This window comes from Enhydra lutris, unplaced genomic scaffold (genome assembly GCF_002288905.1).
Source record: "Enhydra lutris kenyoni isolate GAN:26980312 unplaced genomic scaffold, ASM228890v2 scaffoldscaffold9, whole genome shotgun sequence".
Taxonomy (NCBI): domain Eukaryota; kingdom Metazoa; phylum Chordata; class Mammalia; order Carnivora; family Mustelidae; genus Enhydra; species Enhydra lutris.
In genome coordinates, this window is record NW_019154093.1 from 76800327 (window position 1) to 76823500 (window position 23174).

At 38.3% G+C, this 23174-nt stretch overlaps 1 protein-coding gene and 1 pseudogene across 2 annotated transcripts in view; one reads left to right on the top strand and one right to left on the bottom strand.

The window, feature by feature from the left end:
• The window catches only part of LOC111143315 (leucine rich repeats and immunoglobulin like domains 2), a 65157-nt gene that overhangs the window by 17573 nt on the left and 24410 nt on the right, over positions 1-23174 (top strand). For both annotated transcript variants that reach the window (XM_022496973.1, XM_022496974.1), the window contains exons 2-8: positions 17136-17201; positions 18782-18856; positions 19018-19152; positions 19684-19827; positions 19940-20083; positions 20747-20890; positions 21100-21243. In XM_022496973.1, the coding sequence (XP_022352681.1) occupies positions 17136-17201; positions 18782-18856; positions 19018-19152; positions 19684-19827; positions 19940-20083; positions 20747-20890; positions 21100-21243 (852 nt within the window). The remainder of the gene's footprint in view (positions 1-17135; positions 17202-18781; positions 18857-19017; positions 19153-19683; positions 19828-19939; positions 20084-20746; positions 20891-21099; positions 21244-23174) is intronic.
• LOC111143665 lies at positions 14343-14633 on the bottom strand (annotated as a pseudogene).

The window sequence follows — 23174 nt, forward strand, 5'->3', positions numbered from 1 at the left end:
CCACTGAGCCGGGAGCTGGGTATGGGCCGATCCCAAGACCTGGGATCATGACCTGAGTGGAAGGCAGATGCTGAACAACTGAGCCACCCAGGTGCCCCAGATTTTTATTTATTTATTAGAGAGAGGGGTGCCTGAGTGGCTCAGTTGGTTGGACATCTGCCTTTGGCTCAGGTTGTGATCTCGGGGTCCTGGGACTGAGCCCCATTTCAGGCTTTCTTCTCGGCAGGAGGTCTGCTTCTCACTCTTTGTACTTTCAAATGAATAAATAAAATCTTCAAAAAAATAGAGTGAATGAGCATGAGGAAGGTGGGGTTGAGGGAAGAGAGGTGGCCGTGGAAGGACAAAGGGAGAGGGAGAAGATTTCCTGCTGAGTAGGGAGCTCAATGCCAGGTTTGATCCCAGGACCCTGAGATCACAACCTGAGTTGAAGGCAGATGCCTAAGTGACTGAGCCACCCAGGTGCTCCTTACCATACTTCTTATACAGAAGTGAGATGGGCTGTGGGGCTGAATTGGGGGGTAGTCTTCTGGGACTGAGCTCTTAACTTGTAGGGTGTGCTGTAACTCCCATTAATGTCAGAACTGAATTGTGGGACATCCAGTTGGTGGTAGAGAATTGGTTGTGTGTGTGGGAATCATACATCTGGTGTCAGGAGTGTTGTGTATAGAAATAAAGGTAGGAAGAAATGGAATTTTTGCGAGACAGAAACCTGTTTGGATTCTGTCTTTGTGCTTCTGTGTATCAGAAACTCAAATTTTATTTGGTTATTCAAAATTTGACTGGATTGTCCATGGGTGCTAAGCTTTGTTATCATATTATTCTGATATTACACACAAAATTGCATGCAGGAATTGGAGGTCCACATGTATCAGTCAACTTCTTGATTTATCAAGTGACACCATTAGAATCCCTATCCTCCAGTTATTTGTTGTCATGGTCATTTCATGACAGGACCAAAAGTTAGGAAGTGTGTAATTATAGAAATAAAGGCATTCTGTAGATTAAATATATTCAGCTTTATGGAAAACTTGTAATCTTGTCCTTCCTATCTTTGTTTCACTGTGGACTGGTAAAAACTTCATCATGGATCAGTATTGGGAATCACTGCTATATTTGATTAATTAAATTTCATATGTATTTATTTCTAGTTTCTTGTCACTTCTGTTCTCATGATGATAACTTTTTTTTTTTTAAGATTTTTATTTATTTATTTGACAGAGATCACAAGTAGGCAGAGAGGCAGGCAGAGAGAGGAGGAAGCAGGCTCCCCGCTGAGCAGAGAGCCCGATGCGGGACTCGATCCCAGCACCGTGGGATCATGACCTGAGCCGAAGGCAGAGGCTTTAACCCACTGAGCCACCCAGGCGCCCCTCATGATGATAACTTTAAGAGTTGTTTGCATTTGTTCTTTTAGAATAGTTGTGAACAGATGAGTTCTTTAGCTTAACGAGAGGACATTGATTTACACTGGATAACTCTTAAGAAAGTCCAAATTTGTGCGTGACTTGAGCTTCAACCTCTTTAGCTGCTGCTCTTGGTCAGTAACATTGGCAGAATGTTTTCACTGTTAGTTAACAGGTGGAGCCACCCTTTATCCTTTCAAAGGTCCAGAGCTCACTACCAGTGTGATAGCAAGTAAAAATTACATAGCTTTGTCGATACTTTGTATTTCCTTTCTAAAGGGGCAGATAGGGGTTCCTGGGTGGCCCAGTTGGTTAAGTGTCTGCCTTTAGCTCAGGTCATGATCCTGGAGTCCTGGGATCAAGCCCTGGGTGGGGCTTCCTGCTCAGTGGGGAGTCTGCTTCTCCCTCTCCTTCTACGCCCCCTGCTTGTGTGCACTCTCTTTCAAATAAATAAAATCCCTTAAAAAAAAAAAAGGGACAGTTAATTTGTAGTGTCTTTCCTTTCTACACTTATAGTGATACTGGCAAGGATTAAAATACGCTTTGGAAAACAGTCTTAGGTTTTAGAAAGTGATGCATGTGTTAGGGAAGTTGATTTGAGGGCCTTAAGTTCACTGCAGATGTATGTATGTTTTTCTGAAAATGAACTCTCAACCTTCCGTTGTATGTTGTGAAGAAAACTGTGAGAGGCAGAAACATAACATTGACATAATTTGATACTCTTTAGTTGAATAATCTAGCTGGAATGTGAAAAGAACTTTCACAAGGTGGTGAACTGTAAATGAGTCCTTTTAAAAACAATATTGATGTGATTTCCTTTCTACTAAGGTCCCTCATTTACTTCATTTATTTATTACTATCATTTATTACTGTCAACCTTTATTTTCTACTTCCTCCATCAGTTTGTTGTGTTCGTGTTATTTTCACCATACTTATTACAGAGAAGTAAGATTGACTATATGGAACTGAGCATACGGTGTGTTTAGAAAACTGGTTCTATCTAATCAAACCTAGTAGGACTTCCTTCTCTTGGTCTCTAGGCTTCCATAAGGTAGAAATCAGAGTAAACTCTTTGTGCTCTGGATAATACTACCCTGTTCCAAGTTGACTTTTCAGAGTAAAAAACTGGAAAGATGCTCTACATCTTCATTCCTCTTACCTCTCACATTCTCCCTACCAATCAGCACCTGCCATGAGACCATCAGCACCAGTGTCATTATAACCTTGATTCTTTTTTTTTTTTTTTTTAAGATTTTCATTTTATTTATTTGACAGAGAGATCACTAGTAGTCAGAGAGGCAGGCAGAGAGAGAGGGGGAAGCAGGCTCCCTTCTGAGCAGAGAACCTGATGCAGGGCTCCATCCCAGGACCTTGAGATCACGACCTGAGCCAAAGGCAGAGGCTTTAACCCACTGAGCCACCCAGGTGCCCCAATGCCCTTGATTCTTATTTATACCAGTCTCCACAAGAATCTCGGGCTTTCAGATTATTTCTCCCCTCCCAAAGACAATCAAAACTCCTTGGCTCTCTTTTTGTCTTTAGCAGGCATCGTTTTCTGATGTGCTGCATATTCTACTTTGTCTTCTTTTCAGTAGATTTGTAGCTACCACGAGGGCATGGATTTTTGTCCATTGCTGAGACAGACAGTGATCAGCAGTAAGTACTCAAAAATTTGTGTTTGTTGAATGAATGCAGTAAATAAAGTGTATGGTTATGTCTTCTGAGGAGAGAGAGATCAAGACAAGTTCAAAGCAGTCTTTTCTCATTTGCCTCTCTAGTCTTTTATATATTAGATGGTTTCTTTTCAGGGCACTTCATTTTCCATAGTAAACACTGTGAATGAATTAGGGTATTAGCTAATTATTTGTATTTTAAGGTAAAAAAAATTTTTTTTTACAAACAAAAATTCTAAATATAGGCACATTAAATTAAGCTAACTCTGGTTCTCATCTTACTCTGTCTGGGATATTTTGTCTGAGTACACCCAGAAACTTCTCCGTGCACAAATAATCTTTCATTTATTCTGATCATCTTTGTTCTTATAGGGCTTTGCAGCATCTGTTAGTTACTAAATATTAGTGAATAATCAGTTGCACACACAGTGTCATCATGGCTTGCAGCTGTGGTTTGAGGAGTTTTTAATAGCCTGCACAACTTCATTTCAACTTGTACAGCAGCCATCTGTTTCTAGAGTAGGGGTACTTCAAAAGGTGTTTCGTCTTTCACATACCTTATTTTTCCAGGCGCTATGAGAAACACCAGTTTTATTCTTCAAAAGACACAGACCTACTGGTAAATTCCTAAAGTACATTGAGGGGAAAGGGAATAATGCTACCACAGTGTTTCTAGAATCCAATATATATTGTCCTTGGCTTGCATACAACTCTTACAATGAAACTTTTCACTTCCAAAATCATTTCAAACATACACAATGTGCTTTTCTTTCATCGCATTCAAGATTTAACATACTTCATTTTTATCCTGGTCTATCTAGGGAAGTGGTATACAGAAGATGTGATCCCGTGAAATCTTATGCAATCTTCAAGCATTAGTTCAGAAGATACCTAAGAAGAAAGCCTACAATGAGGGAGCCTTACGAAATCTGAACTAATACATTATTTGCTACAGCTCATACAGGGCTGGTTGTTAACACAGGTCTACCCTGAATTACCTTGGTAGTTTATGTGGAACTCAGCACAAGTTAACAAGTTAAACTTTAGGCACCCTTGAGAGCGCTTGTCTTACCATACTTCACCTAGCACTGATTATTGTTAAAAATTTTGTCTTTGATAATTTGGTAGAAGGAAAGTGTTTTAATTGCTTTTATTTGAGCAGTCTGTTTGGTTCTCTTAACTTTACTTTACTTTACTATTAACTTTACTTTATTAAAACTACTTTATTTTACTATTAACTTTACCTCTAGGGATTGCCTTGCCCCAGTGGCTCTTAATTTTAGGTGTTAGAACCACTGGGAAAGAAGAGCAGTAGTGTGCTCTTCATATCCCGAGGGAGTTTTACCTTCAACCTTTGCCCTTTCTGATAAGATCTTGCTGGGTGTGGAAACAATAGTTAAGGGATTGGAAAAAACAAGCCTGTAACTGTAAATTAAAGAAGCCTAGGGTCATTAACTTTGGTATGGACTCTCTTACCCAAACCCAAATCCCACTTGTCCCCAGTGAAATATGTAGCCAAGGATTATCAAAGAATCAACTAATATGTCTTGCTGCATTTATCTACAAATGCATTTTAAAAATCTCATTTTGGGGGGCGCCTGGGTGGCTCAGTGGGTTAAAGCCTCTGCTTTCAGCTCAGGTCATGATCCCAGGGTCCTGGGTTCGAGCCTCACATTGGGCTAACTGCTCAGCGGGGAGCCTGCTTCCCCCTCCCCCTCTGCCTGCCTTTCTGCCTACTTGTGATCTCTGTCAAATAAATAAATAAAATCTTTAAAAAAAAAAATCTCATTTTGGGGCGCCTGGCTGGCTTGGTCAGGAGAACATGCAGCTCTCGATCTCAGGGTTGTAAGGGTGAGTGCCATGTTGGGTGTAGAGATTACTTAAAAATAAAATCTTTTAAAGATTTTTTTTTTTTTTTTAATTTATTTGACAGAGCACAACTAGGCAGAGAGGCAGGCAGAGAGAGAGAGAGGAGGAGGAGGCAGGCTCCCTGCTGAGCAGAGAGCCCGATGCGGGACTCGATCCCAGGACCCTGAGATCATGACCTGAGCCGAAAGCAGAGGATTTAACCACTGAGCCACCCAGGCGCCCAAAAAAATAAAATCTTAAAAAAATAAAAATCTTATTTCAAAAATCATATATAACTTATGAGAGGGCATATATTCTCATTTTAAAAAAGCAAAAATAGAAATAAAAGCATCCGTTTCTTCCTTTACCCTTTTATCCCACCCTCCTGTGGTACAAATAGGAATTAAAAAAAAAATTATTTCAGTGAGAGAGAGCACATGCAGGCATGCATCGTTATGGGGGGCAGAGGAAGAGGGAGAGAGAAACCCAAGCCGACTCCCCACTGAGTGCAGAGCCGGATGTGGTGCTTGATCTCATGATGCTGAGACCAGACCCCAGCTGAAACCAAGAGTTAGATGCTCAGCTGACACTGGTGCCACCCAGGTGCCCCTGGAATTTTTTCTTTCTTTTTTTTTTAAGAGAGAGAGTCTGTGCCAGGGGAGTGGCAAGGAGAGAAGGAGAGAATCGCAAGCAGACTCCGTGTGTTGACTGTGGAGCCCATATGGGGCTCAATCAGTCCCATGACCCTGAGATGATGACCTGAGCCAAAATCAAGAATCCAGTGCTCACCCAACTGAGCCACCCAGGTGCCCCAGGAATTTACTTTATAGGAATTTCATCTTGATAGTGAATAGAATTTAGTGGCATCTTGGTGCCGGTGAGGCTTTAGTTTAGGGTGATTCTGTAAACTACGAGAGGGAGCATGTAAACTCCAAAAATGTCTTGTTTTGTTCATGTCTGCTTAGTGTGTTGCCTGGCAAATGATGGGTGTCAAGTCTTTGTTGACAGGTTTATTGTAGGGCAAGCAAAGGAAAAGAATTGAGAGAATCTTAACAGAACACCCTCTGGCCACAGGCTTTGGTTTATTCGATTTCTGGATGAGTGCAGTGATTCTCAGTGCTCACTGCACAATAAACTGTCACCTGGAAAACTTTTACAGAATACCAATGCTTGGGCTCCACACTCCAGTGATTCTGATTTGATTGGTTTTGGGGTGAGACCCCAGCATCAGTATGTTCGAGTGTTCCCTGGTGATGCTGCAACAGTGATGGAGAACCACTGAACCACAGACAGTTGTTGCTTATTGAATGTTAATTGAGATCTGTGTTTCGCTTAATTCTTTGAAAGTCCTTTATGCTTTGAAGGACACTTATTTTTATAGAGAATATTGTCCTTATGTTTCATTATATTAAAAATATTTTGCATTTCTTGATCTACAACATATAATAGCACACGGATATTCAGAACTTACTTGTATATTAAGATAATCATTTCTTCCTGATGCTAGAAAATACATTTCCCTCATCTTTGGTCCATGACCCGTTCATATGGTATATTTTATTTTATTTTATTTATTTATTTTTTAAAAGATTTTATTTATTTATTTGTCAGAGAGAGAGGGAGAGAGAGCAAGCACAGGCAGAGGCAGAGGGAGAAGCAGGCTCCCTGATGAGCAAGAAGCCCGATGTGGGACTCGATCCCAGGATGCTGGGATCATGACCTGAGCCGAAGGCAGCTGGTTAACCAACTGAGCCACCCAGGCGTCCCAAGTATATTTTATTTTTTAAAGGTTCTTCAATCCTAATGGAAGATGGGCATTTAGCAGTAGAGAAAAACACGTCATATTAACAGTTTAGCAAAAATATTTTTGAAAAATATCTGAAAATTTTTATCCAGTACTTTTTCTGTGCCAAAGTAAGTGACTCAATTTGTTTATTCTGTAATATTCCAGTCATCAAAAGTATTAAGATGTTCAGCTGATGCAAATAAAAAATAAAAGCAATTTAAGTAACTACATCCTATCTAAATTATTAATTTCATGTTTGGGACAAAAATCAATGGAACAGAATTGTTAATGCAACCTTTGCTTTGCTATCAGCCTTTAAAAAAAAAAAGTATGTATATTCTTTACCTTTCTCTTTTCCTTGTCTTTCCCCAGCTTTTCCCCAAAGAAGAAATTATGTTATTTGTAACAAAATTAACTGCAGGAATAACTGTCAGAATAACTAGTGGTGATTAGCAGTTTTAAAGTTAAATCATAAATAATGCAATATCAGTGAAGTGTGGTATAAGTAAGTTTGTAACAATACTTCTTAACTTTGGGTTCCTTGTACATATTTTTATTTTTTACCTATCTGTTTTCAGGATCACTATTTTATCTTGCTTGTATAATCAGAATCTTGGCAGGTTGCTGCAGGAAAAGCATAACCGACCATGAGCATAAGTATGCTTATTTGTGCCACGTTAAACTATGTGGATATTAAGGAATGATGCATTACATTAATAATGAGAACCCCAACTGATGCTTGGCTTTGATTAGACCTTCCTTTTCTACCAGTAATGTAGATAAGATAACATATTTTAATATCTACTCCTAAAAATTTTTATAATCTAAAAATATGTTCTGATACAAAGATGTGAATTCAATTGATATGCAGAAAATGCTTACTAATAATGATGGAAAATGCATAGTTTTTTGTATATTTTCATGTATAAGCAGCAGCATTTGTTTTGCTATTGCTGAATTATTTTATTAGTATGCTATGGTTTTGTACTGTTTGCTAAAATTTCAACTCTCTTCACTGGCAGGAAATTTGAAGGCCAGACACTAGGTTCTAAAATGGAGTTTACTGTTTCATAAATCAGTTTAAAAACAGTCTAGTATGTTTACATTTTCCACTTTCTGAGGCATATTACTGATTAGGAATATAAGAGAACCATCTAGTTACCTTTTTTTCCCTTCCATCCAGTTCATAATTAATCTGATTTGGTCAGTTTAGGGAATTATTCTGCAAACATTCTGTGGGAAGAATTCTAATCCCCCTACCCCCCCCCGCCTTTTTAAAAGGTTTTATTTATTTGACAGAGACACAGTAAGAGAGGGAACACAAGCAGGGGGAGTGGGAGAGGGAGAAGCAGGCTTTCCCCTGAGCAAGGAGCCTGATACAGGACTCAATCCCAGGACCCTGAGGTCATGACCTGAGGTGAAGGCAGACGCTTAACGACTGAGCCACCCAGGCGCCCCAGAATTCTAACCTCTTAGAAAAGTAATTGAATTAAAATCTTTTCTAAGGGCACCAGGGTGGCTCAGTGGGTTAAGCCTCTGCCTTCGGCTCAGGTCTGGATCTCAGGGTCCTGGGATTGAGCCCCAAATGGGGCTCTCTGCTCAGCGGGGAGCCTGCTACCCCCTCTCTCTCTGCCTTCCTCTCTGCTTACTTGTGATCTCTTTCTCTGTCAAATAAATAAATAAAATCTTAAAAAAAAAAAAAGCTTTTCTAGTCACATTCTTAGTTGAAGATAGATCTTATATGTGAGTTTATTATTATTTTTAGATAATATTTTCCCATGGTAAACTATTAAAACAGTACAGGAGCATATAAAGTGCAAAAACAACAGTTCCTTTGTTCCGCCTAAGGAAAACCCACCATTAACTGTTTCTTGGGTATACTTCTTGAAGTTCTACACACACACACACACACACACACACACATATCTTTTTTCTTTTCTTTGAAATGCACATGTGCCTGCACACACATGAAGCCATACTATGTACCATACATAAATAAATATGTTATTTTTGGGGTGCTTGGGTAGTAGCTCAATCAGTTGAGCGACTGCTTTCAGCTCGGGTCATGATCCTGGACTCCCAGGATCAAGTCCCACATTGGGCTCCCTGCTCAGTGGGCAGTCTGCTTCTCTGTCCCTCTGCTCCTCCCCCTGCTTGTGCTCTTTCTCTCTCTCTCTCAAATAAAATCTTAAAAGAAATTTGTTACTCTTTTTTACTGACTGCAGAGATTTCTATTGTATGGAACTTCCCTAAGTTATTTAAGTGATCCCATTTTAATAAACAATTAGATTTCTTTTTATTTTATGCTTTTGCAATTCCAGTAAATTCCTGGTAGATACCTCTTCATAATTATGTGACCATATATAGAATAGATCTGTAGAGGTACAACTGGGTTACTCTAAAACATCAGATCTTGTGGTATGTACTTCAATAACTTGACTAAATGTTTGGTGGATTGCCTTGTTTTTGGAATCTTATAAAATTGGAATTCACAAGCAATATTTAGTTTACTACTTTTAAGTTAATGTAGGGGAGTAGTTCCAATTAATTAAGGTTCTATCTTGGAAAATGGATTGTGTCTGCATATATATAGATAAATACTCAGAAAAAGTGACAGTGCTTGACCATCATTCTATTTCAGTCCAGTAATAACTTATTATATACCTACTCATTTGTATGCTAAGCATTTGGTATATATTCTTTAATCTCCTGAGCAGTTGAGTGAGATCAGTATAGTGTTCTTTTTTTTTTTTTAAGATATTTTATTTATTTATTTGACAGACAGAGATCACAAGCAGGCAGAGAGGCAGGCAGAGAGAGAGGAGGAAGCAGGCTCCCTGCAGAGCAGAGAGCCCGATGTAGGGCTCGATCCCAGGACTCTGAGATCATGACCTGAGCCGAAGGCAGAGGCTTTAACCCACTGAGCCACCCAGGCGCCCCAGTATAGTGTTTTTATTTAACGTTAGAAGAGACTGAAGATTAGAGACATTGGATGCTTTGCCCAAGGCCCCAAAACTGGTCATGTGGAATCTATCCTTAAATGTAACTGTACATTGAGCACTACATCAGAAACTGATGATGTACTATATGTTGGCTAATTGAATTTAAATTAAAAAAATATATATAACTGTAGAATTCGTATTTCCTGTTTTGTCATTGTATTCCTTCTAGTGAAGCAGTAGTTTCAGTCCTTAAGAACCCAGTGAAATAAAATGGAAGAAAAGAAAACTTCCCTCTGATTCTTGAAATGAATGCTGCCATCTTCCTACCACCTCCAACTTTTTGGAGTATAAAAAGTGTTGTACGGTGTATTACAAATAAATAGAGTAAATGAAGGATAGAAGACTTAATTTGGAATCACACTATGCTTCATGCTATAATAAAATCTCATTTATCCTAAAAATAATTTACCTAGTATCTCTAGTCAAAGCATTTCTTCATAAAGGAGCTGCTCAGACTCTTACTCAGATCTCATTTACTCCTACTTCAGACAGTTCAAGCACTGGGGTTTCCTAGCTTATGGCGGTTGATTAGAAGCAACAAATTAGGGGGTGCCTGGGTGCTTAGTGGGTTAAAGCCTCTGCCTTCGGCTCAGGTCATGATCTCAGGGTCCTGGGATCGAGCCTCGAATCGGGCTCTCTGCTCAGCGGGGAGCCTGCTTCCCCCCTCTCTCTCTGCCTGCCTCTCCACCTACTTGTAATCTCTGTCAAATAAATAAAATCTTTTTTTTCTTTTTAAGCAAATTAGAAGAATTTCAGGTAGTGAAATTTTTGCTGACAGTTCCAAGAAGGAATAGCTTTTGGTGTAAAGCTGGTAGTGGTACAAGAAAATCAAACCTAAAAGACAGGATTTTAAGAGTTCTTTTGGGGGACGCCTGGGTGGCTCAGTCAGTTAAGCCGTTGCCTTTGGTCACGGTCCCAGGGTCCTGGGATTGAGGCCCGTGTCGGGCTCCTTGTTTGGCAGGGAGCCTGCTTCTCTCTCCGCCTCTGCCTGCCTCTCTGCCTGCTTGTGCACTTGTTCTCTCTCTCTCTCTCTATGACAAATAAATAAATAAAATCTTTAAAAAAGAAAAAAAGAGTTTTGGAATCCTTGTCTTCAGTATATTTCAGGAGTACTCAAGGTCATCAACTTGTTTAAATTACAGTATTACAACTCATTGTAATGATAATCCCGAGTAGTATTTTTAAAAGTAAATTATGCTAGATACACTTTAATAAGACAGGGATTTCTTTTTAAAAATTTTTTTTAAGGTTTTATTTATTAGAGAACAGTGTGTGTGTGCGCTCGCACCCAAGCGCCTGCCTTGCCTGCATTTGGGCAGGGGGAGGGGCAAAGGGAGAGTGGGAGAGAGAGACTCTCCTGCAGACCCTGCGCTGAGCCTGGAGACTGGTGTGGGGTTCTGTCCCACCACGCTGAGATCATGACCTGAACCGAAATCAAGAGTTGGCCACTTAGCCGGCTGAGCCATCCAGGGGCCTCTGACCTTTCTTTTGTCAACAGAAATCCCTGTCTTGGGTGCTTGGGTTGCTCATTCTGTTAACTGGCCAACTCTTGATTTCGGCTCAGGTCATGATCTTGATTGTGGGATCAAGCCTCACATCAGGCTCCATGCTCAGTGCTGGAGATTATTTCTCTCACCTTCTTTGGCCCCCCACCTTGCATGCATGTGTGCTCTCTCTCTCTAAAAGCAAAACAAAAGGGCAGATTATGCTGGATAAATACATACAGCATTGACATACCTAAACTGTTGGATATGATGTATTCTTAACTGAGAAGGGGGCCCTTCTCAGTAAAGTATTGTTGAAATTCTCAGCATAGTCTATTAGTGCTGCAGATTCTCAAAAAAGATTGATGATGACTTAAGAAGTGCACACATGTGACTGGGCAGAAGAAAACCTCTGCATCTGTGTTGCTGTAGGACTTTTTTGCAATTAGCTTGCAGATTTTGATTCCCTTCCTCTGAGTGTTGTGATTGCTCTGTACATTCTATAAATTATTTACACCCTGATGGTACTAAACGACTACATTAATGGCACCTCTGGCTCCACATGATATCAAGAACTTTAATAATTCATTACTTACTACAGCTACATCCCTGTAAATTAGCATGAGTGGGAGCTGAGTTTACAACACTGAGATAAGTCATTCTTTGAGATCTTTACTCTCTAAGCATTATATCCATAAATATTCAGATATTAGTGATGTTTAAAAATAAAGGAAAGAAAAAAAGAAAGAAAAAAAACAGATTATTGATTATTACAAAGCTAGACTCTAGGTTTTGTTTATCAAGCATTAGATTACTTCAAGGTTTTTTTTTTTTTTTTTAAGATTTTTTTTTTCTTTTCTTTTTTCTGACAGAGAGACACACACAGAGAGAGGGAATACAAGCAGGGGGAGTGGAAGAGGGAGAAACAGGCTTCCTGCTGAGCGGGGAGCCCGATGTGGGGCTTGAGCCCAGGACCCTGGGACTGTGACCGGACCAGAAGGCAGATGCTTAGCGACTGAGCCACCCAGGTGCCCCTACTTAAAGTTTTTAAGTACATTTTAGGGATATTCAGGGTGAAAATATTTGAAGGACAGTTCTCTATTTCAGGACTTTTGCTTAAAAACAAAAAACAACCCTGACAAGCCTGTATTAACTTATGCAAACTAAATGGAATTAATGATTTGTACATGGGAAGAATGGCGAGAGACTTTAAGTATCCAAATACTTTTTTTTTTTTTTTTAAGATTTTGTTTATTTGACAGCAAGCAGGAGAGAGAGCGAAAACACAAAACAGGGGGAGCCGCAGAGGCAGAGGGAGAAGCAGGCTTCCCATTGAGCAAGGAGCCTGCTATGGAGCTCCATCCCAGAACTCTGGGATCATGACCTGAGCTGAGGGCAGCCGTTGAACCGACTGAGCCATCCAAACACCCCTCCAAATTCTTAATCTTTAAGAGTTTTACATCTCATAATCGAAATCTTCCAATTTTAGTCTTCTTCAGCCTTTTTGAAGTACTTTATTTTTTATTATTTATTTTTTAAAGATTTTGTTTGTTAGCACATATGAGAGCACAAGAAGGGGATCCCAGCAGCAATGGGAGAGGGAGAAGCAGGCTCCCTGCTGAGCAGGGAGCCTGATGCGGGGCTCAGTCCTAGGACCCGAGATCACAACCTGAGCTGAAGACAAATGCTTAACCAATTGAGCCACCCAGGAGCCCCTTGAAGTACTTTAAAAAAAGAAATAGGAAGAGCATGGTTATGGAAAGCAAGGATGTGTCTTTGCACTCTCATATGCACATGTTGTGATTAAATTCCAGAGGGAGATTTAGGTATGAAAGAATGCATACATTACTAGGGAAGAAGGGGAATGGTTGAGTTGATGTTCAGTCTATCTTTAGTTTTCCAGTGATGCCACCTGAGTATTGTAAATGCTGCTTTCAAAAAAGACGAAAAGGTTACTATAGTTGATAGTTTGTAACCCTAGTACTTAGCACAGTGCCTGGCACATGGTTCAGTAAATGTTTATTGCATGAATACCTGATGATCAGATCAATCCATATAATTTTAGACACCTGGTTTTTTGTGTGTGTTTGTTTTTTTTTTTTTTTAGAGATTTTATTTATTTGACAGAGGAACAGCGAGAGAGGTAACACAAGCAGGGAAAGTCGGAGAGGGAGAAACAACTGACTGATCCACCCAGGCGCCCCAACACCTGGAATTTTGATAACTCAAACAGCTATACAGATTTATACTGTAGTAGTCTCCCTTCCCCCATATTCACGGGAGATACATTCTGAGACTCCCAGTGGATGCCTGAAGCTGTAGATAGCACTGAACCCTATATACTCTGTTTTTTCTTATATATACCTATGATAAAGTTTAATATATAAATTAGGCACCATATAAAACATTAACAGCAATAATAAAAAATATTCTAACCATATACTATAATAGTTACATGAATGTGATCTTTCAAAACACCTTATTGTACTCACCCTTCTTGTGATGATGTGGAATGATAAAATGCCCATGTGATGAGATGAAGTAAAGTGAGTGATGTAGGCATTGTGAGCTAGCATTAGGGTCTTCTGCTCCAGAGCACAGTTGTGAGCAACTGAAACCATGGAAAGCCAAACTGCGGATAATGGGGAGTGGGGGAACTACTATGGTTGCTTTCTGTGTTTTAAAATCCCACCTAATGCAGATTTGTCAAAGAAGGGTCCAGAGAGCCTCATTATGGGGTTCTGACCTCTGAGGCATATAGTTTTTTTTTTTTTTTTTTTAATCCATCCATAACCAAAACTTTATTGAAAAATAGACAAGGGGTGCCTGGGTGGCTTAGTTGTTAAGTGTCTGCCTTCTGCTCAGGTCATGATCCCAGGGTGCTGGGTTGAGCCCTACATCTGACTCCTTGCTCTGCAGGGAGCCTGCTTCTTTCTCTCCCACACCCTCTATTTGTGTCCCCTCTCTCACTGTCAAATAAATAGATAAAATCCTAAAACAAAACCAAAAACAACTGAGACCAAAATAGAACCATTGTGTACCTTACAAAATTAAACATAATTACATTATTTTGGTAGATAACTGGAATTACTGGACTGATTAGGCTTTCTGCCATATAACACAAGTTCAGGAGGTTGTGTGGATCGCTAGTGTTGCTTTCTTCTAAGTGAAGAACAAACACCCTGTGAGTCTGGCCTTTCCTTCTGTTGGCTTGCACAGCAACACTGTTGAACAGCCCCCACAAATAAAGACCATCTGAGCATGGTTGAAAACCGTGGTAATCTTATAATCTTGTAGCAACCTGGACCTTTTACATCCATAAAATAGGAATGTGGGCTTTGAACTAGCTGTTTCTTTTTATGTTTTTTTTTTTTTTTCTTTTCCTTTTCCAAGGACGGGTATAGTAAATCTCTAGCCAAGGCCTGTTGATCTTTCATGAGCCCAGACAGTCTGATCTCTAACGTTGACACCCCTTGTGAGCAGCATGAGATTGGGCTTGCAGCATCTGAGGCATATATTCTTAAGACAGCGTTATCCTGTAGAGAGGCTCCAAAGTATTTCCAGTATCCTTTGAGTTCCATCAAAAAGCCTTTAGAAGTTCTTCAAAGAGATAGAGAAAATCACTCCTTCCCCCCAGTAGAGACACTGGACAGTTTTCACTGATACTTAATACAAAGTAGCTTATACCATGTGTGAGTTGGGTTAACTTGTTTTAGATTTCTTTAATGATAGTTTTCTTTAAAAGTGATTATTGCTTTAAAAAAGGGGGGGAGGTGTGCCTGGGTGGCTCAGAGGGTTAAGCCTCTGTCTTTGGCTCAGGTCATGGTCTTGGGGTCCTGGGATCGAGCCCTGTATTGGGCTCTTTGCTTAGCGGGAGTCTGCTTTCCCCTCTCCTCTGCCTGCCTCTCTGCCTGCTTGTGATCTCTCTCTCTCTGTGTAAAATAAATAAATAAAATCTTAAAAAAAAAAAAAAAGTGATTATCTGGTCATTGATATCCATGAGAGAACTGTAGGAAATGAGTATAGTCAACAGTTATATTGCCAGAGAGATTAGGGTTTGGGAAGGCATTAGAAGCACTGTTACAATTAAAATGAAAGCTCTTAATCTGTAAAAGGGGGGAAAATAAATTTTAGCAAGCATCAGATATGGAATTAAATCATACTGGGCTAGCCTGCGACACAGGTGATAGTTGCCAGACCAGCCACCTTAGAGCAGAATGTGGATTATCTAACTTAAATTAGAAGAGCTGAATTTCTTCTTTAGTTGACATGCCACAAAAAATATCTTTTCACTTGTATAAAATCCAGTGTTGTTTAGTAGCAACTGGGAGTTGGATGAAAGTATCTGAATATAAGATTTTTATGAGGAGTAAATTCCTATTTTTATCTCTAGCATTTCCGAGCACATACCCCCCCTAGTCATGAGTGTCCTTGAGCTGATATCTGGTGCCAGGTATCTTAGAATAAAGGTGTTAGAACTGTTGCGGAAAAGGAATGGTTTCATCTAGCCTTAATTATCTTATGGTGTAAATTAAGCTTCTAAATGAACGTGGCTAAATTTTACAGATGGACAGAAATGAATCTAGCTGAGAACAAATTGTTCTGCGGTGATGGAGACATCATTCAGACCTGTGTGCATCTGTCAACTGCCTGTGGTGGCACAGTGAGATAAAGTGATCTGTAATGTTTCTCTAGTGTATCCCTATTGCTAGCCATATTGTAATGTATAATACATCTCTTGGGCAGACAGCTTGTGTGGGCTGGATTTCACTTCAGCCTTGTAAAGATGCCAGGAAGCATCAAGGTGAATTTTTAAAGCCTATTTAAATATTTAGACTCGTGACTAATTTCAGTGAAATCTCTGCTATATCTAACAAACTTACTTGCCAAAAGTGAGATGGATTTTCAAGTTTATGGCTTCCTCACTTATTAGCTGTATGGCCTTGGATTGACAGATTATTGCTCTCTGCCTTTTTCTGTCTTAGGCAAGCAAGGATTGTGAAGGTATTTGCCTCGTAAGGTTGTTGGGTGGATTTAGGCAGTTAACGTGTATGTATAAAGTGCATAGAGGAGTGCCTGATGGCTTAATGAATGTTAGCCACCACCACTACCACCAATCATCATCATTAACATAATTTTGGAGATGGATTTCTCTTCCCCGGAGCTGGATTGCTTTTTATAGGAAGACTGTATCTCTATTAAGGATATGGTCAACTTTAGTTCTAATATAGAAGCTCATTATCTTGACTTGTGAAATCAGTCTTTTATCTACTGCTAAAGTATAACGCAGTACATTACAATATTATTTTGTAATATGTAAATACTTTAAAGTACATACAGTACTTTAAATTATACAATATGTTACTTTAAAAAGTGTATTTTCTTTCAAAAATATGTAAAGTGTAGTTCATTACAATAAAAGTAGAAGATAATCATAAAGAGGATGAAAGAACTTTATAATATTGCTGTGGAATGGTCTACCAGATATATTGTTAAGTGAAAAGACTAAGGCAAATTAGTGCATAAATTACTCTACCATTTTTGTAAAAATTTGCTGGTGCGTGCATAAAATATCTGGCAGGCTGCTCAAGAAATGGTATATTTTCATTTGTTGCTGTTGGGGATGGAAATCATAATGGCTGGTGACAGGGTGGGAGACTTAACTGTATTTCCTTTTACACTTTTTGATTATTGAATCATGTGACTGTATTCCCCAGTTAGTTTTTAAAAAAGACCTCATAAAAATGAAGAAAAAGTAAAATAGCTATTTTGAAATCTAGATATTTATTCTTTATAAACATTTCTTTTTGTGTGTACCACTCAAATTCACATTCGGTGGGGCTTTTAGATTACATTTTAGTTTAGTTTAGTTTAGTTTTTTTTCCCGTTAAGTCTCTTTTCCAACACTGAACTAAGAATGATCTTTTGTCCCCTATTAGGGATCTGAGTCATAATCGGTTGTCTAACTGGAACATCAGTTTGGAATCTCAAACCTTACAAGAAGTGTAAGTTACTTTTATTTGTTTAAATTTGAATTAAACTCTTAGGGGTGGACTTGATGTATTATGAATTTGAGGATGTTCAATCAGAAATGCTGTCCGAAATTGACGGAAAAAATTTAAAAGACATTTTTTAATCTAAACTTGTCTTTGGCTTTGCTACCATTACAGGCTCTCTGGGCGTTGCACTATTAGGTTGGTGATTAGTTGCAAACTGTGTAGAAATATTATTCTATCTACTTTCTTGGGGCCAAAATTTAAGATTTCCCCCCCTTTTCAGAATAAATATATTTTGCATGTTTCTTGCTGTATTCAGCCAGTGAAGTTCTCTGTTGTTTAAACTTTTTCATGTCTTGACTTGTCTTGAGATACAAGCATCATATCTAAAGTAGAGTTACGTGAGGTTGCCTGGGCGGCTCAAGTTGGTTAAGCGTCTTGACTTTTGATCTCAGGTAATTATCATTATCTAGCCCCAGCATGGAACCTACTTAAAAAAATGAGTTACCTGAAATAGAGTATTTTTGTATTGTCTGTAGTGTGGTGGTTAATACAGTTCAATTTTCCACTTCACTAGAGTTTTTCCTTTAATACTGAGATATATTATTATGTATTTTTTGGAGGAAATTTTCTGAAATACTATTAATATCAGCTATTGCATTGTGATGTTTCCAGAAGCACAAGTATTGAGCCCTTTTGCCTCTATGCTAAAATGCAGAACCTTTGGACTTATTTTTCTTTTTTGATTTCTTGCTGATGGGGTTAACTTCTTCATGCGCTCATTGTCCTTGAATTCCCTCTGTCTCTGCTCCAAATTGACTGGTTTTGATCTGCTTTGCACTGAATAAACAATTGACAAGCTTATTTGGCTTAAAGACTAGGCACTGAAGAAAGTCCTGAAAAATGCTTCAGTGGGAAATGCATGAGCTTTATGACATGGACTTTGTAACTTCGGCTGGTTTCTTGGAGGCCTTTTACTTCTGGTTTCTTTTCTGTAGTCTAGGTAATTGAGGTTGTTCAGTGATTGAAAACCAGGTTAATGAAATGTGATTATGTTGGATTTGCTAGTAAAACAGTGGAGACATTATGTTTAAAGAGCTGCTAAGATCAGATGGTGACATGTCATGTCATCTGTAAAATTAATCATAGGCTCCATCTCTCGGGCAGATTCATTTGTGGACTTAAGCAACCCTCTCTAACTTTGAGTAACTTAAAAAATGTGTGTGTGTTTTAAAAATTCACTTAATTTATAATTTCTTAATCTTATTTACTATAAATGTGTAAAGAGATATGGGTAGGTTAATTCTTTAAGAAGGACTGGTATTAGCTGTCAGAAAAGTAACTTCAAGAACCTTGCTGGGATTAAAAATACTTGATGTGCAAAATAGTGATGTCACTCATAAATCTACATCATGAAAAATCATTTCTTATTAAAATCTTCAATTTCTCAGTATAATGCATTTAGTCTGATTCTGAGTCATCTGCCTTTTTCAAATCTGGCACCGATCCTAAAAAATAATTATTGTCCAGAAACCAGAACTCAAGAGGCAACATTTCCCCTTCTAAATCTGTTTTTCCCCTTTGCCTAGGAAAATGAATTATAATGAGCTAACAGAAATCCCATATTTTGGAGAACCAACCTCTAATATTACTCTGCTCTCATTGTAAGTAAATCAGATTTCAGATCTTTTAAATTATGAATAGTACAGTTTTAAAAAAAATTTTTGTTTTCAGTACCCTTATTGTTGATCCTAACTGTTTAACATCCTCATGGCCTGGGGTGGGTCTCTGGCAATAGCTTCATTACAATCTTTTTTTTTAATAGAGTCCATAATATAATCCCAGAAATAAATGCAGAAGCGTTTCAGTTTTACCCTGCTCTCGAGAATTTAGATCTCAGTTCAAATATAATATCAGAAATCAAGACCTCTTCATTTCCTCGAATGCAGCTTAAATACCTGTAAGTAGTTTAATCTAGATTTATTTTAAAGTTCATGTTTATTATTTATTGATACTTATCTTCACAGAAATGTCTGTTATTATTGTGATATTGATATGCTTATGAAAAACAAATCTGATGGAGTCAGTTTTTTGGATTGTTTTTTCTCTCCTATTGTCAGAAAATATTAAGTATCCAGGGTAATTTTTGAGGTTTAATTCTGGGTGTGTTTTACTAACAGTTTTGTAAAAGGTAAATAAGATTGGTTTGTTAAACAGTGGCTTATCTTATATAATGATAATCAACATGTGTGCTAGTGTTTTACAGTTTACCAATCATATCCATATTTACTGTATGAATATACTAGATGGATGTACTAAATGAAGCAGGTATTATCCTTATTTTGTAGTTAAAGAAACAAAGCAGTTAAATGATCTGTGAAGTTGGATGTAGTTGCTAAGTGGTAGAGCGGGGGGCTCACTCATAGACTTTGGGTAGCTGTCAAGGGGTAGAATGTTTCACTAAATTTTTTTGTTATCTTGTTCATTTTAGAAATTTGAGTAATAATAGGATAACCATCTTGGAGGCTGGTTGCTTTGATAATTTATCCAGTTCCCTACTAGTGGTAAAGTTAAACAGGAACAGAATCAGCATGATTCCACCCAAGATTTTCAAGCTACCTCACCTCCAGTTCTTGTGAGTAACTAAATAGATGGATTTTAAAAAGGTTGTTTTTTCTTTTAAATTATTTTAATTATTGTTAGAGCAAATTGGCAAATTTCTGACTGTAAAACCATTTTTGTTAAAGGGAACTTAAAAGAAACAGGATTAAAGTAGTGGAAGGTCTGACATTCCAAGGGCTTGACTCCTTAAGATCTTTGAAGATGCAGCGGAATGGTATTAGCAAACTTAAGGATGGAGCGTTTTTTGGCTTGGATAACATGGAAGAATTGTAAGTACTGTGAACTAGAATAGAATATTGTTCGAAAGGGGTCTGCCAGTGCCATTAGTGCCAAATGGCTAGGATAGTTGATTTAATTATACCCAAGTTCACTAGTTCTTTCTCCCTACTCTGATGCGAAATAATTGTATACAAAGCTCTTTAAGCTTTGTTATTGATAGTGTTATTTGGTGTTTTTTTTCATCATTCTTAAAAACATTTCATCTAGGGGCACCTGGGTGGCTCAGTCAGTTAAGTGTCCTGCTCTTGATTTCAGTGCAGGTCTTGATCTCAGGATTGTAAATTCAAGCCCCATGTTGGGATTCACGCTGGGCATGGAGCCTACTTAAAAAAAAAAAAAAATTGTCTAGAAAACTTATATTTTTCTTAATGTTTGGAGCTGATGAAAGTGATCAGGATTTACCTCGAACAGGTGTATCAAAGTTCTTAGTGTGTTGATTTTATAGATCTGATGTTTTAGATGGTCTTACTACCTTTTAGCAGTAAATTGTAAGTAAAATACTAGTATTTCTTGAATAGAATTTGTTGGCTCACTTGAATTGAGCAAAAAGTATATGCCTCTCTGAGCAAGACCTAATGGAGGGTTTTGGAATCTTCTCATTGCAGTGCCTTGTTTTGAAACATATTTTCTCCTTTTTTTCTCTAATTCTGCAGAGAGCTAGAGCATAATAACCTTACAGAAGTGAACAAGGGATGGTTGTATGGCTTGCGAATGTTACAACAGCTCTATGTCAGCCAGAATGCTGTTGAAAGAATCAGCCCTGACGCGTGGGAGTTCTGCCAAAGACTATCTGAACTGTGAGTGTTGGATGGCATTTCAGTGGAGGCTGTGAGACTAGAGTACATTGGAATAAATCACTCTCATGGCCAGTAATGAGATCTAACATCCCTCTTTATTAGAAGTTTGTTGAAAACTCTAAATTTATCACATAAATAGAATGAGAATAGGAAAGTTGAATACAATACAATACAACTAATTCCTTATCTTTCATGTTTCCTGTTCTTAGTGATTTGTCCTATAACCAGTTGACCCGCCTGGATGAATCTGCCTTTGTGGGTCTGAGCTTACTGGAGAGACTGAATTTAGGGGACAACAGAGTCACTCACATTGCTGATGGTGTATTTCGGTTTCTTTCCAATCTTCAGACACTGTAAGTACATCTGTCCTTTTTTTTTTTTTTTTTTTGCTAATTTTTAAAAAATAGTAAATAGGGATGTCTGGGTGCTCAGTTGGTTAAGTGTCTAACTATGGTGCTGGTCGTGATCTCATGGTCCTGGGATTGGGCCCTGAATTGGGCTCCCTGCACATTGGGGAATCTGCTTGTCCCTCTGCCCCTCCCCTTGCTTGTGCTCTTTCTCTCTCTCAAATAAATAAATACAATCTTTAAAAAAAAAATAGTAAAGCAAAATAAAACAGCTAATCAAGCTACATGTTTATGTTTATATTAATATTTTGCAGTTCTTCTTCTATTTTATACCTTGGGACAAGACAATCTTAATTGTGTCTGTCCCTATACATAAATCTTATTTATCTTTAGCCAGTTCAGTTTGTGCTTTAATTCTGAATTTAACCAGCTAAACAACAAGGCATCTCTTATTGTGCCAGTTACTATGGAATAAAACAGTCTGCTAATCAAGAATGCACATTTTTTTGTTCCTCTGACCTTGAACTACTACAAGAAAACACTCATTCAGCAGGATAAGGGTGTGTAGTGGGAGGAGCTCTGGCAGGAGCGCTGTTCATTGTTGCTAATTTGCTGCATGACTTTGAACAGAAAAAAACTTAATATTTATCAGTGATCTGATGTGTGCTAGGTGCTTTCAGAATACTAGGATATTACTGTTCTTTTCCATATCAGGAGGCTGAGGTTCAGAGAGATTAAAATGATGGTTTAAAATAACACAATTTGTATTCCCAGCTGGTCTTTCATCCAAGTACTAACCAGGCCGGACCCAGCTTAGTTTCAGAGATTAGACAAAATTGGGCACATTCAGCATAAAGTCACACAGCTCATAAACGTTTGAACCAGAAGTAGAACCCAGGCCTGTTTGACACTAAAGTTCAGGTGCTTCTTACCATACTGCCAGATGAACAGAATCACTTAGCCTTCCCTAGGTGTCATTTTGCATATGTCTTCATCCAGCAGAGGATGGAGACAGGAATAAATGATTGCTACAGGCAATTTCAACTCTAAAATTCTGGGGTTCTGTAAGTTGGATGTTTTACCCTTGTCATGAAATGTAATTGGACAAAGAGGTATTTTAAACGAAATACAGTGATTTTAAACATAGAGGAGAATAAGAGAAAAAGGCTAATTAGTAGAATTTGTAGATTCTTACAGTCTCTGAATAGGGGACTTTCTGGTCTGAAAAGAGGCAAGCCCTCAACTTTGGGACCTAGGCATCAGTGAGAAAGAAAGCATGATAATTTTGTGAAGGTGTGTTTACCTGTACAAGTTTGTTTGATTTTTTTTTTTTTAACTTAATGAGGCAGTCTTCCTTCACATTTGGCCTTGAAATATTTGAAGTGATTTTTTTTTTTTTTAATCTACATTATTAGAGGTGAGCCTTGAACAGTTCAAACCCAGGAGCTTCTCTCAGATGCAGCTGCAGCCTTTTGGCAATTCAAAGAATGGCAAGCAGGTTCTTTCAGCTGATTATTACTTTTAGTATTAAAGTTTAGGAAAGTAATTGCAGAAATAAGTCATGGTTTAATGCCACAAAGAAGGTTAAGGCATAATTAGGATAAGATCAGAAAATCTTGCTTGAGGCCAGTACTCCTGCCAGAGTGTATACTTCTTACTCCCTTTGGTCAGTGAGTTCTGTTTATGCTCTACTCTGGAAGTGGGGGAAAGTCCTGGAAGGTTGAGTTGTTTCAATGTTTATTCCTTAGTAAAATAAAATGAACCTGTTAGCTTTCACTTCAAATAAAGATAGAGCTAAAGGGGAAGAGTGATCTTCTATCGCCGTACTGTTACATAACCTAAAAATGTATTATGAAGAAAAGAGCTTTGTGTTTTATTATGAGAACATAACCTAAAAATGTATTATGAAGAAAAGAGCTTTGTGTTTTATTATGAGA